Source organism: Polypterus senegalus, chromosome 10 (assembly GCF_016835505.1).
Source record: "Polypterus senegalus isolate Bchr_013 chromosome 10, ASM1683550v1, whole genome shotgun sequence".
In the NCBI taxonomy this organism is placed as follows: Eukaryota; Metazoa; Chordata; class Cladistia; order Polypteriformes; family Polypteridae; genus Polypterus; species Polypterus senegalus.
The window spans coordinates 157,966,653-157,983,239 of record NC_053163.1 but is presented as its reverse complement, the minus strand read 5'-3'; the positions used below and the strand labels follow the sequence as shown (position 1 = coordinate 157,983,239).

Here is a 16,587-nt window from a genome sequence, read left to right as displayed (position 1 = left end):
GAATTGTGGAAAACGATTAGGGAAGAGTTTTCCACATAACACAGCATGCGTTGTGCTGGACTTGTGCCTCATGTCTGTCTGTGTCAGGTTTGGTGAACAGGCCACAAGCCATAAATAAAACCACACAGACTTTGGGACAAAAGGGAATGGGATTTGAATCCATGAAATTCTAATTTGTGAGGCCAAACCTTTAAGTGTCTGACCAGAACAAATCCATTTGGTCACCCAAACAATAGACAGTCAAAGTAAAAAGTATGTGAACCCCTAGGAATTCTCTCTATTTATGTCTAATCTATACTAATAAAAGGCAAAGCCCTCACTCACTCACTCACTCACTGACTCATCACTAATTCTCCAACTTCCCGTGTGGGTGGAAGGCTGAAATTTGGCAGGTTCATTCCTTACAGCTTCCTTACAAAAGTTGGGCAGGTTTTATATCGAAATTCTACGCGTAATGTTCATAACTGGAAGCAGTTTTTCTCCATTTACTGTAATGGAGATGAGCTTCAATGCCGTGGGGGCGGAGTTTCGTGTGACATCATCACGCCTCCCACGTAATCACGCAGTATATAGAAAACCAGGAAGACCTCAAAAAAGCGCTGAAGAAAACATGCATTATATAATTGAGAAGGCCGCGAAACAATAAGAAGCGAGCGAGTGACATATACAACCATATTCATGAGTTCTGCTACTTGGAAACAAAGCACGATGTAAACCTACACTTTAAATTAAGTTCATAGACAGGCTGCCGCTGGCGTTTGTAATTTAGTGCCTGCCCATATAAGGCCGTCCGTCAGCGGCAATCCAATAGCAAACTGCCACGGGTAAATATTCACGGGTGAAGGACTGTGCTTATGGAGAGGAAGATGAGATGGTCAGGGTGGTGTTTGACACAAACTCAGCGAAACTGCGAGAGAAAGTTTTAAGTGCCAGGACTAAGGTAACATTAAATACAGCCATGGACATAGCACGAGATGGCACCAGCACAGCTGGGAACCTTCGATGCAAGTACACCGAGTGGCTCACGTGAACTGACGCAGTGCACAGATAAAAGGCAACAGTTCCAAAGAGCGCTGAACAAAAACCGAATTACACAATTGAAAAGGCAGCAAAAATATGAAGCGTCTGATAAGCATATTCATAAATCCAGCTACTGCGAAACAAAGCACACGGTGGAAAAAGTCAATGTCCCGCTAAAGGAAGACAGTGTAAAAAACCCGTGCATGCAGTGTGTCAGGTCTCAGATAAAGAAGAAGGCGAGCTGTTTATTGATGCAGTAAGAAACGAATCAATGAATGAAACCTGTCATCTTTACAACGATTGACAAACACGGAATGTAACTTGAACACAACACATCGTACAAATACGAACCTGATTGAAAGAAATAATGATAATCAAATCCTTGATGACAGCAACACTCAGTAACACTCACAAAACAAATACTGTATATTGACAGTCATGTTACGTTATTTTTAAAATGTTCCCTTTTCTTTTCTAGCTTTTTAACACACTACTTCTCGCTGCGCTGGGGTATATATATATATATGTATATATATATCCCGATCTACATACTTGAATAATGGATACTTTATTCGCCATCAATGATTGTTTTGGTAAAGCCATACTCAGTGTATTCATTAGATGAACGGTAAAAAAGTAAGAGCGAGGGGAGGATGACTCATTGAGGCATGCAGGCTGTAGTCTTATCTGAATTGCGCGATCACATTTGAAAAAATATATCTTTTCAAGTTCTATATAGTCCATATGTGTCAAACTCAAGGGCCGCGGGCCACATCCGGCCCAGCGTGTAATTATATCCGGCCCGAGATCATTTTATATACTGTATTATTGTTATTAATGGCCCGGGTATATGAAGCGCTGGTAACACAATAAACTACAGATCCCATAATGCAGCGCTTCAGCTGCCTTGCCGAACACTTACCGCGTTAATCAAGTCTACCTTATGATGCTGCAAGTTATTGCGGCTACAGTTATTGCGCACTGAGTTTGCACAGCGCTTTGGTGACTTTGAAGAACAAAAAAAGTCCGTCTACATGCGGCTCGAACCTTGTGCATGTTTGGTAGCACATATCTGTGTGAGAAGCTCTTCTCAGTGATAAAGACTAACAAAACAGCACACAGGAGTCGCCTCACTGATGAGCACCTGCAATCCATCCTGAGAATCTCCACAACACAGAACCTCACAGCAAACAGAAACGAACTTGTGGTCAAAAAAAGATGCCAGGCATCCAGCTCTAAAATGACATCTGAGCAAAGACAACTGAATGATTTGATTGGTTATTGCACGTAAGAGCGGGAGTCAACCGTTTTAACAAACAGCGTATTGCACTGATACGAAATAGCTGTGTGTGTATATATGTAGATATGTATGTATATGTATATATATGTTTATATGTGTGTGTGTGTATATATATATATATATATATATATATATATATATATATATATATATATATATATATATATATATATATATATAAGACAACAACACTCATCACTCACAACAGTGACAAAACAATTACATTGACAATCAGGTTACGTTATTTTCAAAATGTTTCCTTTTCTTTTTCATTGCTTCTTTAACACACTACTTCTCTGCTGCGAAGCGCGGGTATTTTGCTAGTTCCCATATAAAACCTGGTTGTATCTTCAGGTCAGTCACCATAATGAACAAGCATAATCTCCTAGAACTAAAGATACACAGATTTTCAGAGAAGTGGTGACCATATTGCATAAATCATTCAAACTGTGAAACTGAAGGTTGGTTTAAAGAAAGTGAACCCTAAGCTTAAGACTTTTTAAAAATCTCACTGCAGTCCGCATTTAGCACACCTGGAGTCCATTTAATGAGACGAGTTCAGAGGAGTGACTTGGAATGACTTTGATTGATCAAAAACACGATAAAGTTGGAGTTTGAGCTTTTGACAAGAAGCATATTCAGATGGGAATCACGCCTCACACAGAAGAGCTGTCTGGAGCTACAATGGAGAATTGTTCATCTACAGAGGGCTGGAAAGGGTTACAAAGTCATCTCAGAGATCTGAGATATTCATCAGTCTACTGTCAGGCAAGTTGTCTATAAATGGAGACAGTTTGGTATTGTGGCTACTCTGCCTAGAAGTGGGAGCCCTGACAAGATGACCCCAAGAGCACAACACAAAGTCAGCAATGAGGTAAAGAAGAACTCTAGAGTGACAGCAAAGGACTAGAAGAACTCATTAGAACTGGCGGACGTCTCTGTTCACGAGTCAACTACACACAAAACATTGAACAAGAAAGGAGTCCATGGCAGGAAGCCACGGCTATCCAAAAAGAACATTGCTGAACGGCTGAAGTTTGCGAAAGAGCACTTGGACACTCCACAATGGTACTGGGAAAATAGTTTGTAGAGTGATGAAACCAAAATTGAACTATTTGGGAGGATCAAGCAGAACTTCATTTGGTGTAAAAAGGGCACCGCATATCAACATCAAAACATCATCCCTACAGTAAAGTATGGTGAAGGGAACATCAGGATTTGGGTCTGCTTTGCTGCATCAGGGCCTGGACAGCCTGCCATCATTGAGGGGAAAATGAATTCACAAGTTTATCAACAAATTCTCCAGGATAACATGAGGGTGTCTGTCCGTCAACTTAAGCTCAGAAGAGGCTGGGTGAGCAACAGGACAACGAGCCCAAACATCGCAGTAAATCCACAGCACAATGGCTTCAGAAGAACAAACTCGGCCTTGTGGAGCGGCCCAGTCAGAGCTCAGATCTCAATCCTATTGAGTGACTTGAAGAGAGTGAGAGCCACACACAGAAGACAACCAAAGAATATGGAAAAGTTAAGGCAGCTCTGCAGGGAAGAATGGGTGAAAATTCCCCCCGCACGATGTGCAGGTCTGATCTGCAGTTACAGGAAGCTCCTGGTTGAGGTCATTGCTGCCAAAGGAGGGTCAACCAGTTATTAAATCCCAAGGTTCACTTACTTTTTCCACTACCACTGTGAACGTTGAATGCGTTTGTAAAATAAAGACATGAAAGAGTAGAATGTTTTGTGTGTCATTGGCTTAAGCTCATTGTGTAGATCAGCACCTGGGACTTACATGAAGATCAGATGAATTTTTACGACCAATTCATGCCCCTCATGGACCCTGTGATCATCAGAGGTGACTGTGCAGAGGGTGCAGACCTTTAAATATCTGGGAGTGCAGCTGGATGACAAATTGGACTGGACTGCCAATACTGATGCTCTATGTAAGAAAGCTCAGAGCAGACTATACTTTCTGAGAAGGTTGGCATCCTTCAACATCTGCAGTAAGATGCTGCAGATGTTCTACCAGACGGTTGTGGCGAGTGCCCTCTTCTACGCGGTGGTGTGCTGGGGTGGCAGCATAAAGATGAAAGACGCCTCATGCCTGGACAAACTTGTTAAGAAGGCAGGCTCCATTGTAGGATTAAAGTTGGACAGTTTAACATCTGTGGCAGAACGAAGGGCACTAAGCAAACTCCTGTCAATCATAAAGAATCCACTGCATCCACTTAACAGGAACATCTCCAGACAGAGGAGTAGCTTCAGTGACAGACTTTTGTCACTGTCCTGTTCCACTGACAGACTGAGGAGATCATTCCTCCCTCACACTATGCGACTCTTCAATTCCACCCGGGGGAGTAAATGCGAACATTAATTTTATTTTAATTTTTTTTTCATTTTTATTACTATTTAATTTAATATTGTTTCTTTGTATCCCCTTGGGATTAATAAAGTATCTATCTATCTAAACCAGATCATTCCAATTGGTTCACATACTTTTTACTTTGACTGTAAGCTCGCTATTGAAATAAAGAAAAACTCATAAAACAGTACAATGAATAGATGTAAAAAATATGAAGTGTACTTACGAGAGAATTTAAGGCATTACTCATTATGGAATTAACAATCACAGACTTCTAAAATACTACGTAAATCCTTATTTTGATTACAGAAATTGGGTTATTGCAGTGGCGTCTAAACTTTTTCTTTTCTCCTTGCGACCCAATTTTGCCTATCGTGTGTCTTCACGACCCATAACTGCCATGGGATTATTTTTTGTGCAGTTTAATGACGTCAGAGTGGTTTTGCCCAAGGAGAACTCCAGAAGATGACTTGTGCATGTGAACGCAAATTAAACAACAAGACTTCTCCCTTAACTGGGTTATTCACCTCAACCCGACGATGTGAGTGCATTTTAACACACCCACCGATTGACAGTATCTATCCACAGGTCAAAAGGTTACTGAAATGTATGAAAACAAACACACAGCAGAACCGCGATTTAACGTTGCCATATCCAGCCTATCCCACAATTAGGGTTAATCTATGGTTGCCGTTTTTGAAAGGAAAAAAAAAAAAAAAAACCTCTTTTGTCTGAAGAACCAGGATTCTTAAGGATGCTCTAATTTTTGCCTCGCATCTGTTTTTGTGTTAAGTGTGCAAATTATTTTGAGAGTGGTCCAAATATCAGCAGGAGTGCACAGGTATCAATCCTGAATGTGCCAAGCAAATGTATAATGAGAAAAAAAAAGAAAAAAAAAATGGGTCAGACACATGCGACCCAGTAGATGGGAACTGCACTACTTCACATTGTTTGAGTGCAAGATGTCCGCAGAAAGTGCGCTTATGACAGCTGCATCTGTACACTGTCTAGATCGGTGGTCCCCAACCTTTTTTTGGCCATACCCCACCTAGGCCTCACTGTATACCGATACCTTATTCTTATTAAACTCCTATTCAAAAAGTGAACTCCTACTCACGAGGAGGAAGTCCATAATTTCATTTGTTTGGTCTAAACAAGCTTCCAAAGAACATGAAAACAAAAGAGGAAAAGGAGAGTTGAAGTACTGACAAAGAAATTGTTAAAAAAAAATACTATGAAGTAACTAGGGGGCTCTGCCCTCTGCTCACTTTGCTCACCAACCCCGGTTTTTGTTTTTCTGGATACACATTTTAAGATTTTTTTTTTCTTTGAATTTTTGCTATTTCATTAGTTTCACTTTTATTTCAGAACTTCTGTAAAAACAATATTTTTACAATCTTTCGAGTCCCAATGTGCTGAATCTTTTTAATGAGGTCAGTGAGACTTTGTACCCTAACTCAGGATAGGTGTCCCTGTTTGGAATTTCAGCACAGACAAAACGATCTTCATCATCAGCAGTTAATCCTTTTTTTTTTTTTTTGCAAAGTAACCAATCAATGCATGCGAGGTAAACTCAGTTTTTGAAATTCTCTTGACTTAAACTTCAAAGCCTTACAATATTGACATACTTCTGACATATCACTTAAGTCCATATATTTGATCTCTATTCAACTTTTCATTATTTCTCCGAGTAATAATTTCTCTTTCTTTGCGATAATGTGATCGTTACTTTCTTTTTTTGACACTTGTTTTTTTCTGCTTTCATATTCTGTATATTGCGCCGCATGTGTTTCTAAGAGTCTTATGAATTCCAGTTTTCATTTTCTCTACCATGCTCTGCGTTTGGTCCCCTTATTTTTAAACCTCTTTATGACGTTTTACTTTGTTTTCTACTCGTTTTCTTTTATTTCTGACCTCGCTTTGTCCTGCTTTTTGATTCAATGACACCTGGTCCGGGGTGATTATTTTCCCTTTTTCGAGTAATAATTTCCATTTGTTTGCGCTCCTGCGATCTTTATTTTTTTTTATACTTTATAATTTTCCTAATTTCATATTCTTTAACTTTCTCCTCATGTGTATCACGGCAACCTTTTTTTTTTTGAGCCTTTCGAATTCCGCTGCTTTCATAACCTCTGACCTGCTCTGCATGTGTATAGCGCCAACATCCGGATTGGACCTGCTTTTTTCAGTTCCACTTGTTCCGGGCTGATATTTTCTGAATTTGCGCCTCGATTATTCTTTTTCTTTTTTGTGTCTTCAACTCTTTTTGAGTCTCTTTTCTCCACACTAAGTCTAAATGCCACTTTGGATGGTTGAAAATATACAATACAATACAATTTATTGTTGTATAGCCCAAAATTAAGAAGTGCCGCAATGGGCTTTAACAGACCCTGCCTCTTGACAGCCCCCCAGCCTTGACTCTCTAAGACAAGGAAAAACTCCCAAAAAAACCTTGTAGGGAAAATGGAAGAAACCTTGGGAAAGGCAATTCAAAAAAAGACCCCTTTCCAGGTAGGTTGGGCGTGCAGTGGGTGTCAAAAGAAGGGGGTCAATACAATATGTTACAATATGTTGTCAAAATTATAGTTTAAGTTGTCTGCAAAATTTGTTCAATAAAAAAGTTCTATATTTTGACGGCAACTGTCATGCCATGCGATTCCTTCTCTTCATTAGCGCAACCCCCTTGAAAACGATCACTTTAAGGGGCCATGCAAACCTGTATTGATACTTGTGTGCACATTAAAATGTTTTTTGTACAATGTATAATTTTCATGACAGTGGAATAGGTTATTTTTTGCCAGTCTACTGCATGGGGAAAAAAATACAGTTGAATACCGTGAAATAGGCTTGGGCGGTAATATGGTAATATGGTATCCCGCGGGATCTAAAAAATAGCAACGGTATCAGTTTCAATACTGTTATACCGTCATAAAAACAATGCACTTATATAGGAGACAAGGATTAAATATTAAGTATAATTTATTTAATGCCTAAAAATGTGTATGCGCGGTTGTCATCACGTGACAGCGTGGAGGAGAAAGAGAGAGGTGGGGAAAGATGGCGACTCGCGCACCAAGTAACCTGGTCTCGAAAAAAGAACACAACTTCTGCAGTTTGGCAGTATTTCGGCTTTCGACCGAACGAGAAGGGAGAGGCGGTAAATACGGACGAGGCAATTTGCAAATTGTGCAACAAAAAGGTGACGAGAGATGGAAATACCTCGAACCTAAGGTCGATATATATTAAAACCACCATCCACTCACTGCTGCGAGGATGGACCCGAGTTCACTCAGTGCAACAGTTTCAACGCCTCCCGATGCAGGACCAACAACATCTAGGTCCACCGCCAGTACGCAGCCGACGATAATGGGGGCCTTCGGGACAGCAACAAAGTACAAAAGGGACAGTGTCCGTTGGAAAACCTGTACTGATGCAGTGACAAAATACTTAGCGAAGGAAATGGTCTCTTTCCAGACAGTGGAAAAAAAAAAAAGTCCTTTACAGACATGGTAAAGGTCCTAGTTGCCCAGTACGAGCTGCCTGGACGGAAATATTTCTCACAAACAGCCGTCCCACATTTATATAGTAAAGTTAGAGACAATGTTCAAGTGCTGCTGTCAGCGGCAGACAGTTATTCCTTAACAACTGACATGTGGTCGTCAGTTAACATGACACCATATATGTCTCTGACTGTCCATACAATTACACCTGACTGGAAACTTGAATCTAAATGCCTCCAAACTACATATTTTCTTGAGAGTCATACAGCGGACAATCTTGCTGCTGCGCTCAGAGCTGCACTTCAGGAATGGCAACTGGACGAGAAAAAACTTTCAGCCATAACCACTGACAACGCTGCCAACATTCAAGCCACAATCAGGTCCCTGCATTGGCCGTGGCTATACTGCTTCGGTCACAATCTAAACTTGGCTGTCACAAATGGATTGCATGACCAGAGGCAAAAAACCAAGTGTGCCCTCGGACTATGCCGTAATATTGTCGGGGCCTTTTCAAACAGCTGGCAACGTAAGCATGAACTCCACAAGAAGCAAGTGGACTTGGGACTCCCAAAACATAGTCTCATAACGGTAAGCATAAAACGTGCAGACAGAGAGTTCCTCAGGAGCAGGGGCTCAAATATAAAAAATGGGCATGCATATATATATACATACATCTATATACACACAGTACATACATACACACACACACACACACACACACACTAGGCTGACCCGCCTTTTAAGGCGACCGACTTTTAAGTTGACCACTTCTTAAGGCAATTCAATATGTAGATCAATTTGATATTTTATACAAACTCATTAATTTGGTTATATTGCATTTGAGCGTATTACTTTAATACTGTAGTTTCTGTTATTTTGTGATGAAATGTAAACTTTTTTTCTATATTGAGGTCGCCCTTTTGAACCCCCCTGATATTTACTACGCGGTGAGGCATTTGTACTCCTTCAACATGAATTATTTCCAGAGACATAATTTTGTCTATTTTTCCAGTGCATCGCGCACAAAAGCAAGGGAACGATGGGAACACCAGAACTCTGCTCACATCATGTCGCTTCGTACCGCAAGCTGCAAGTAGTAAGTCTGTGATAAGCGAAATACCGCTACGCTTTCCACTCACAGGACGGAAGGACAATCCTGACCGCTTTTATATAGTAAGAAAGAAAGAAGAAGATATGGCACAGTCTGGAGTAGAAAATCATCTTTTACCTGGAAAAATGAAACTACAAATCTCATTGTGCATTGCAAAATGTTCGGGGCGTGTGTGAAACTTCGCACCTGCGTAGCACTCACGGGACGGAAGGAGAATCTCGAGTGCTTTTATATAGTAGTTTATAAAGTAAACATGCTGGTTTTTCTAACTAAATAAAGAGAAAACTGAAATTTTAGTAATTGGCAATAATGGATTCAATGAGGTTATCAGAAATAAACTTGATGCATTAGGATTAAAAGTTAAGACGGAAGAAAAAACTTAGGGGTAACTGTTGACTGTAACCTGAATTTTAAATCGCATATTCATCAGACCACTAGGACAGCATTTTTTCCACTTAAGAAACATAACAAAAAAGTTAGACCGCTTATATCACTGAAAGATGCAGAGAAATTAGTTCACGCGTTTGTTTTCAGTCGACTAGATTACTGTAACGCACTCCTCTCAGGACTACCCAAAAAAGACATAAATCACTTGCAATGAGTGCAGAAAGGAGCTGCTAGAATCCTAACTAGGAAAAGAAAATCCGAGGACATCTCTCCAGTTTTGATGTCACTATACTGGTTACCTGTGTCATTCAGAATTGACTTTAAAATTCAACTTATAGTTTATAAAGCCTTAAATAATCTCGCCCCATCTTATATATCGGAATGTCTGACATCTTATATTCCAAATCGTAACCTTAGATCCTCAAATGAGGGTCTGTTTAGAATTCCAAGAGCTAAACTTAAAAGAAGTGGTGAGGCGGGCGGCCTTCTGCTGTTGTGCACCTCAAATCTGGAATAGCCTGCCAATAGGAATTCACCAGGCTGATACGGTGGAGCACTTTAATAAACTGCTGAAAACATATTACTTTAACATGGCCTTCTCCTAACTTCACTTTAACTTAATCATGATACTCTGTATGTTCAATTCATCACAATAACTATTCATAGTGGCTCTAAAATCCGTACTGAGCCCTACTCTCTCTTCTGTTTATTTTTCCGGTTTCTTTGCTCCAACATTGATGGACTGAAAGCCAGAAGTCTACATGACATTCATCATCAAGTTCTTCCATGAGAACCCTAAATCCAAAGAGGACTGTTTGACTTCTGTTAGGTAGATTGCCCAGTGGGGACTGGGTGGTCTCATGGTCTGGAATCCCTATGGATTTTATTTTTTTTTTCTCCAGCCGTCTGGATTTTTTTTTTTTCTGTCCACCCTGGCCATCGGACCTTACTTATTCTATGTTAATTAATGTTGACTTATTTTTATTTTTTACTGTGTCTTCTATTTTTCTATTCTCCATTTTGTAAAGCACTTTGAGCTACATCTTTTTGTATGAAAATGTGCTATATTAATAAATGTTGCTGTAGCGAAAAATCTTGACTAGATTGATGCCACTTTCCATTTGTTCCTATTCGCACTGTGTTTATTTTTATTTATTTAATTGATTCTAGTATTTTTATTTGGTTTACGTTAAAAACAATATTGGAAAGAAGACTGGAAAGAAGTTTTTGTTTAGGACTGTTGCTTTGCAATACTTTTTATAATATGGATGATGTTTATGTTAATTCAACTCTGGTTGACTGTTGTGGGTCTATTTGCACTTTTTTATAAGCTGCTCTTCTTTGTTATTAAAAGTTGTTCAGGCGGTGTGATTTAATTTAATTGATTTGTGTGCGCGTCTCCGTGCAAAAACTGTTCTGGATGTTTATGTTAATTTAATTCTGGTTGACTGTTGTATTTGCACTTTTTTATAAACTGCTATTTGTTGCTAATAAAAGTTGTTAATATTGTTCTGCATGTTATTTTTTTATTGTTTCAGTATTAGTGTTTGATATTCAGTTTCTGAACAGTTTAGGCACAAGCCAACAGTTTGGTGACGCTGTCTGAGCCTTACGTCACAATTTTTTTATTATTCACGGTAATACCGTATACCGAGGTAAAATAGGGAGGAGGTTTGACGGTATCAAAATTTGGATACCACCCAACCTTACCGTGAAACTGGTATAATTTTGAAAAATACTGTGATATAGAATTTTGGTCATACCGTCCAGCCCTAGTGAGTAAATACTGTAGTGATATTAGTCTGTGGTAAAAGAAAAAAAAAAATACAAATACTGTATACAAAGTTGTTTAGCTACACTGCTGGTTAAGAGGCAACTGGAAACTGGAAGAAACTCTGATAGGAGGAGATCTGGCAGAGCCAAAGTCACAACCAAATCTTATCTTCCGATTGGCTGGTGACTTTGGCTCTGCCAGATCTCATCCTATCAGAGGTTCTTCCAGTTTCCAATTGCCTTTGGACTGTTTTGGACACCACTGGACTCACCGACACTTGGATTTTTTTTTTTAGTTGCAATTTCTCTAAATGAAACGCCTACACTTCTCTCTCTCTCATTTCAATTGTTTATTTTGTCGTTTTCTTCATGTTATATTGTCCAAGCGGTACTCCAGAGGGTGTAGTAACACAGTCTGTTCCAACTCTGCTTGAAGACACACTGAGGGTTTTGAAGTAATCAACACAAGTTGGGATGCCTGTGCAAAGTGTTTGCTTCAACTTGCAAGGGTTTGTTTGCTTTAACTGCTGCTGAACATCTGTAGGTTGTAGCCTGTTAGTTGTTTCCTGAAGAAGGCCCATTTGTAAGAATCTGAATTGTTTTTTGTTTTTTTTTTAAGTTTTTGCTAGCCTTACCTTTTCACCATTTTAGGTCATTTATTGCATTTCAACTCATCACATCTGAAGAAAAACTGAGGTGTTCTAAAACTCTTAACTGGTAGCATACATCACGAGTCACAATACGTTTGCAGCACGGAGACACCAGTCGTGTGCTACAAGACGCACATAACATTGTCAGAAGCACTTCGTAATTTTCAGAGGCACCACCACTGGGGGAAAAAACCACCTTAATTCTAATGTAGCGGGGCATGGTGCCAGCACATGCGACACGCAAGGGCTGCTTATCCTGGCTGCTTTAATGTCAGAAGCTGGGACACCGGTGCAAACTGTTTGCATCAACTTGCAAGGCTTCATTTACTTGAACTGCTGCAGAACGTCTGTAGGTTGTAACCTATTAGTTGTTCCCTGAAGAAGGCCCATTTGTAATATTATGCTATTTTTAGGTTTTTGCTAAACTAAACTTTAAATTTAAAACTCTGATAGTTTACTTCTTCCCTTTTCAGCATTTTAGGTCATTCATTGCATTTCAACCGATTAAATCTGAAGAAAAACTGGAAAAGCATAGGTGTTCTATAACCTTCAACCGGTACTGTACATAGAACTTCCAATACATTCCAATTAACGAACATCACTATTACGGAGATCCACCGACTTAAATTTCATGGGCGAAGTGGGTAACAGAATTAGTTTTTGAATATGACCGACTGTTACAGTAATAAAGCATATGTCTCGAGAGGAGCTGTGGTATGGTATGAGGAAGTCGGGAGTGGCAGAGAAGTAGTTAAGAGTGGTACAGGATATGAACGAGGGAAGTGTGACCGTGGCGAGGTCTGCGGTAGGAGTGACGGAGGTGGGATTACATCAGGGATCGGCTCTGAGGCCTTTCTTATTTGCAATGGTGATGGACAGGCTGACAGACGAGATTAGACAGGACTCACCGTGGACTGTGATGTTTGCCGATGACATTGTGATCTGTAGTGAGAGTAGAGAGCAGGTTGAGGAGACACTGGAGAGGAATGAAGGTCAGTAGGACCACCAAGACAGAATACATGCGTGTGAATGAGAGGGAGGTCAGTGGAGTGGTGAGGATGAGGGAGTAGAGTTGGCAAAGGTGGAGGATTTTAAATAATTGGGATCAAAAATACAGAGTAACGGGGATTGTGAAAGAGAAGTGAAAAAAAGAGAGTGCAGGCACGGTGGAGTGGGTGGAGAAGAGTGTCAGGAGTGATTTGTGACTGACGGGTATCAGCAAGAGTAAAAGTGAAGGTCTACAGAATGGTAGTGAGACCAGCTGTGTTATACAGGTTGGAGACGGTGGCACAGGAGACAGAGCTGGAGGTGGCAGAGTTAAAGATGTTCAGATTTGCATTGGGTGTGACGAGGATGGACAGGATTAGAACTGAGGACATTCGAGGGTCAGCTCAGGTTGGACAGTTGGGAGACAAAGTCAAAGAGGTGAGAGGAGAGATGCTGGGTATATTGGGAGAAGGATGTTAAAGATAGAGCTGCCAGGTAAGAGGAGAAAAGGAAGGCCTAAGAGGAGGTTATGGATGTGGTGAGAGACGACATGCAGGTGATGGGTGTGACAGAGCAAGGTGACAAGGACAGAAAAATATGGAAAAAGATGACCCCTAATGGGAGCAGCTGAAAGAAGAAGTTACAGTAATATAAGCAAAACTGTGATATCGACGAAGTGACTAGAAAAACTAAAAATGCCCCAACTTTCCAACTAGTTAACCAAGTCTCCAAATGCACCTGAACGTTACAGCAAGTTGACATTTTCCTACTCATTTTGACTCTTCAGACACTTCCCTATCTCTTTGTGACTTTCAGGCCTTGATCTCCGACTGATAACCGCTTGCTAAGTTCGACACTACTCTCCATAAACAAAAGACGATAGGTCAGATGAGCTACTTACAGTCTTGCCAAGCACATACCTCGGGGTCTGTACAGAGGAAATACTAAGTTAAACACCATAAGGCAAACTGTGAATGGCCATTGAGAAATGTATACCTGCTTTGCTTGTCTGCCCTTGTCCTCCGTTTTGACTTCCTTCGATTCATTAAATATTCTTAAACATTCCTCCATGGGGTCTGAGTCACAGTCAAGTTCATTTTGTAAACTGTAATAATCCACACCACCATCATCATCATCTTCTGAAGAAGAGCTGGAGGAGGAAGAGGACGACGAAAACTCGGAGGCTTTCCTTTTACTACTGCTCCCATGGACGGCAGCCTTCTTGACAGCACGGCCTTTGAATCTCCGAGTCTCCTCATCATCGCTCTCATCGCCGAACAAGTCTGCATGACTTAATGTCCTGTGCTTGACTTGTGCTTTAGGGGGCGCCTTCACCTCCTTTTTTAACAGGCCACTCTTTCGCTCTTCCCTGGAGCCGTTTTGGCTGTCGTTTTTTTTCGGTTTACTGCTGCTGTTGCTACTCGATGGCTTCCCATTCTTGACATCCTTCGTGACCTTACAGTCCTTCTTTGCCTTGTCTCCTTTTTCCGGCTTTTTGTCTTTCCCATCTCCTTTCACTGTGGATTTGCTCACAGGGAGCTCTTTCGCTTTCTCTTGACTGCCTTTTCCAGGCTTTTCACCGCCTTCTTCTTTTTTCACCTTCTTAATCTCCTTGTTGACTTTCTCTTTGGGTTTCTCCTTGGCTTTGTCACTTGTCTTGGTCTTTTCCACCTTCTCTTTACTTCTTTGCTTTTCTGCAGTGACACCTTTTACGGTCTTCTCTGGCTTCTCCTTCTTTGCTTTCTCCTTGGCCACCTCCTTGCTGGTGGTCTTCTTGTCCGTACTCTTGACACCATCTGCTTTAGAACTTTTCTTGTCGGCCAGGCTTGAAGATTTCTTCTTATCGCCTTTTCCTTCTTTGACACAGTCAATTCTGGTTGACTCCTGGGCATTACCCTGGGCAAAAGGTTCTTTCCCCTTTGAACTGTGAGATTTGGATTCCATCTCTCTGTTCTCCATGTCATCGTCAGAGAACCTCCCCTCCTGCATGAATTCAATCGGACTGGGCTGGTAATCCACTGGACTCTCGTCGTCCGACTCTGAAAAGCTAATGGTCGCATCATACTTTGTGATGTTGGTCTGATGGCGGGATTTTTTAGCGACAGGGATATAATTTTCCTCTTGACCAGCTTTGTGGTTTCTTTTGAAATCGTTTCGACCCTTCGAGTTTTTCTTACTCAGAAGTTTGGCAGAGTAGTTGGACAAGGGGTCATATTCTAGGTCAGTGACGGGCTTTGAATTGTCTAATGTATATTTACTACAAGTCAAAGGGGCTGCTTTGGCCTTGATGGCCCTCGACACAGTGGTTGGGACATATTCCAAGGAGTTCCCTACCGTTTTATTATTGGTGTCCAGCAGGTATTTGTCAGAAAGTGGTGTTGGGTTATATCCTCGAGCTGCACTGATCTGGTAACTGCTGGGATCGTACTCGAGGCTACCGTAAGAGTCCTCTGAACGGGCCCGGCTGCCATATTCAGCCTTAACGATGTCCTCAAACTGGGACAGTTTCTTCTGCTCCCTCTCCACTTCACTCTTGACTGCCTCAATGGCTCTGTTGACCAACTCCAACTCAAGAAGGCTAGAGTCCACCTCAATACAATTGTTTGAAATGGACTCGTCTCCATTTTCTTCTCCCTGTGTTTGAATTTCAGGATTATATGGATCATAGCCTTGATCTGCAAGGAGAAAGAGAGAAAAATAAATTGCTATTGCAAGTGAGAACATTCAAATCTCTCTATTATACAAAAAAAAAATCCTGGGCAGGCAGACTAGGGAGATGAGACGTGATCTTCTCAGATGACTATATGAAGTCCCGCGAGAGACACTTTAACTTGCTCCCAGCTCTTAAAACAACGATAAATGACAATCAAAACACGCGGCTCCCAGCAGATGATCCGACCACTTCTCCTTGCGTGCGTTCAGCCACCCCCCCCATTCACAACGCGACCAGCAGAGACACAAAGTGGCAAAAAGGATAGCGGCTGTACAGGCTTTAAAATGATCGATGGGCAGCCCCCTTTACAACGTGAGCAGTGTTACACGTCCTGCGGGAAAAAGATTTAACCCGCCCGGGGCCAGAAATAAAGGACAAGTATTGCTTTTACAACATCACGCGAGACAAGGCAGTGAGCCATCATTTAAAACAAGTCCACAGACATCTAACCTAGCAGTTGTTGGATTACTTTTGGCAGACACTCATCATGTGCTCAAGGCTCTTAAAACAATGACAAGCGACAAGCAGAACAGGCAGCTCGCCAGCAGCAGATGATCTGACGGCATCTCCTTTGCATGTGTTCAGCCACCCCCCCCCCACCATTCACAATGCAAGCAGCATTATACGTCCTGTGAGAAAGATTGAACCACGCCCTGGGCCAGAAATAAAAGGACAAGTATTGTTTTACAAAAGTTTTTAAAGTAAAAGTAAAAATAATGCATGTGTAAAAATTTCCATGAAAATCTCTTTAAATTGTATATCCGGTAAACCAAACATGGGGGTGGGC

General features: G+C 41.1%; 1 protein-coding gene across 1 annotated transcript in view; it reads right to left on the bottom strand.

Moving 5' to 3' along the window:
* The window catches only part of rexo1 (REX1, RNA exonuclease 1 homolog), a 123,255-nt gene that overhangs the window by 81,544 nt on the left and 25,124 nt on the right, over positions 1–16,587 (bottom strand). The window contains exon 2 of the mRNA XM_039767122.1: positions 14,084–15,762. Within this exon, the coding sequence (XP_039623056.1) occupies positions 14,084–15,762 (1,679 nt within the window). The remainder of the gene's footprint in view (positions 1–14,083; positions 15,763–16,587) is intronic.